The 2586-nt window shown below is 52.0% G+C and overlaps 1 protein-coding gene across 1 annotated transcript; it reads left to right on the forward strand.

Annotated features, from left to right (window-relative positions):
* The first annotated feature begins 314 nt into the window (after nt 1-314).
* Nucleotides 315-2342, forward strand: LOC118013111 (phosphatidylserine synthase 1-like). The gene has a single exon (XM_035008756.1). The coding sequence runs from the start codon at nt 330-332 to the stop codon at nt 1152-1154; it is 825 nt and encodes a 274-aa protein (XP_034864647.1). The 5' UTR covers nt 315-329; the 3' UTR covers nt 1155-2342.
* The last annotated feature ends 244 nt before the right edge of the window (nt 2343-2586 follow it).

Here is a 2586-nt window from a genome sequence, read left to right on the forward strand (position 1 = left end):
CACATCTACATAAATATAGATGTAATCCAGGCTTCCACAAATTTCCACAAATAAAGCCAGAAATAAATGACTGTCAAGATGAGTTCATAATTTAACATTACCAAACACAGAAAGAAGCAAGTCATCAGGAGCATAAAAAAAACAAAATCAGACCTAACAAATTAGACCCCAAAGAATTTCAGTAATGGAATGAGATGAAAAAACCCATAAGATAAATATATTTAGGGCCCCGCCATCCGGCTGCCCTCCTGCAGCGGCTCGTCACCTCCGGGGTCCCAGCCTCCACGGGCGGGGACCGGCGCCGCCACCGCAGGACGGGGAGGCGGGCCATGGCGTCCTGCGTGGGGAGTCGGACCCTGAGCAAAGATGATGTGAACTACAAGATGCATTTCCGGATGATCAATGAGCAGCAAGTGGAGGACATCACCATCGACTTCTACCGGCCGCACACCATCACCCTGCTCAGCTTCACCATTGTCAGCCTCATGTACTTGGCCTTCACCCAGGATGACTCTGTCCCAGAGGACAACATCTGGAGGGGCATCCTCTCTGTCATTTTCTTCTTCCTTATCATCAGTGTGTTAGCTTTTCCCAATGGCCCATTTACTCGACCTCATCCGGCCTTATGGAGAATGGTTTTTGGACTCAGTGTGCTCTACTTCCTTTTCCTGGTATTCCTCCTCTTCCTGAACTTCGATCAGGTTAAATCCCTGATGTATTGGCTGGATCCAAATCTTCGATACGCCACAAGGGAAGCAGACACCATGGAGTTTGCTGTCAATTGTCACGTTATCACCTGGGAGAGGATTATCAGCCATTTTGATATATTTGCGTTTGGACATTTCTGGGGCTGGGCCATGAAGGCCTTGTTGATCCATAGTTATGGTCTCTGCTGGACAATCAGTATCACCTGGGAGCTAACTGAGCTTTTCTTCATGCACCTGCTGCCCAATTTCTCCGAGTGCTGGTGGGATCAGGTCATCCTGGACATCCTGCTGTGCAATGGCGGCGGCATCTGGCTGGGCATGGTCGTTTGCCGCTTTCTTGAGATGAGGACCTACCACTGGGCCAGCTTCAAAGACATCCACACCACCACCAGGAAAATCAAAAGAGCCGTGCTCCAGTTTACCCCTGCTAGTTGGACCTACGTTTGATGGTTTGACCCCAGATCTTCATTTCAGAGAGTGGCTGGAATATACCTTTTCATGATCATCTGGCAGCTAACTGAGTTGAATACCTTCTTCTTGAAACATATCTTTGTGTTCCAAGCCAGTCATCCATTAAGTTGGTGTAGAATTCTCTTCATGGGTGGCATCACGGCTCCCACAGGGAGGTAGTACTATGCTTACCTCACTGACACACAGTGCAAAAGCGTAGGAACACAGTGCTGGGTGTTTGGGGTCATTGGTTTCCTGGAAGCTATCGTGTGCATAAAACGTGGACAAGATCTCTTCTCTAAGACCCAAATACTCTATGTTGTGCTTTGGCTTCTTTGTGTTGCTTTCACCACCTTCCTGTGTCTCTATGGCATGGTTTGGTATGCAGAGCACTAGGGTCACCGAGAAAAGACGTACTCAGAGTGTGAAGATGGCACCTACAGTCCAGACATCTCCTGGTCTCATGGGAAAGGCTCAAAAGGTTCTGAGGACAGCCCACCCAAGCATCCAGGCAACAACGAAAGCCACTCTTCCAGAAGAAGGAATCGACATTCCAAGTCAAAAGTCACCAACGGAGTGGGGAAGAAATGAGAAGAGCCTGGCTCATCGCAGATGTCCCAGAGAGTGCCTAGAACTGAGAGGGGAAACTGAATGGTGTGGACCTCCCTGTGAGGAGGGCAAACATGCAGTGCCATCGGGACGAGGAGAGGGGGCTCGGGGGTCATTCTTTGAGAGCGTGAGTCTTGTTTCCCACAGACCCGGCCACCGCAGGCATCCTTTGCCAATTCGAGGTCTCTTCCAACTTCAGCATTGGCGTGCGGTCCCGGGTAGGCATGCGGGGCGTTGGCGGGCGGGGGGCGGCGGCTCCCTCCCCGCTGCCCCGGGCAGCGCCACGCTTGAGCCTACTGTGGTCCGCTGCGGTCGCGGGTCGCTGAGACGGGGCGTTCGCGGCACGTTCGGGCTGGTGACCGGGCTTTATTTTTACGCATCTGCCTCTCCCATTCGACCTATGGGTGTGAGTTCAGGCCCCTATTCTGTCTTTTATTTTACTGTTGTTAGTACTTGGTTTTAAGTTAGAAGCCACTGCTGAAACTGAGTTGGGGAGGGCGCCTCTCTCTCCCGGAGATAAAACGCGGGAGAGTGTTTGTTGCTCTCTCGCAAACGCGTCCCCTCTTGAGGACCTTAAACCGCGCGCGGTGGGTGGAAAACCGGCCTGAGGAAAGGTTCACTACCCACAGAGCCTTCGGGGCTTCAGGTCAGAACCTGGTCTGTCCGTTCCCAGTGTCGTCTGTCCCGACGCATCCAGCGCCCACCGGGCTTCTCTCCCAGCCAGGTGCCTTCTACATGGTGTTGGTTTTCCCTCCATGCTGTGTGGCTGTCATTGTCTTTTAGTCCCATGTGAGGTGCTGGTGAGTATCACCTTTCATCC

The sequence above is a fragment of the Mirounga leonina genome, unplaced genomic scaffold (genome assembly GCF_011800145.1).
Source record: "Mirounga leonina isolate KUSES-001 unplaced genomic scaffold, KU_Mleo_1.0 Mir_153, whole genome shotgun sequence".
Lineage (NCBI taxonomy): Eukaryota > Metazoa > Chordata > Mammalia > Carnivora > Phocidae > Mirounga > Mirounga leonina.

Coding starts and splice junctions, on each gene's coding strand:
- LOC118013111 (XM_035008756.1), top strand. CDS start 330: ATGGCGTCCTGCGTGGGGAGTCGGACCCTGAGCAAAGATGATGTGAAC.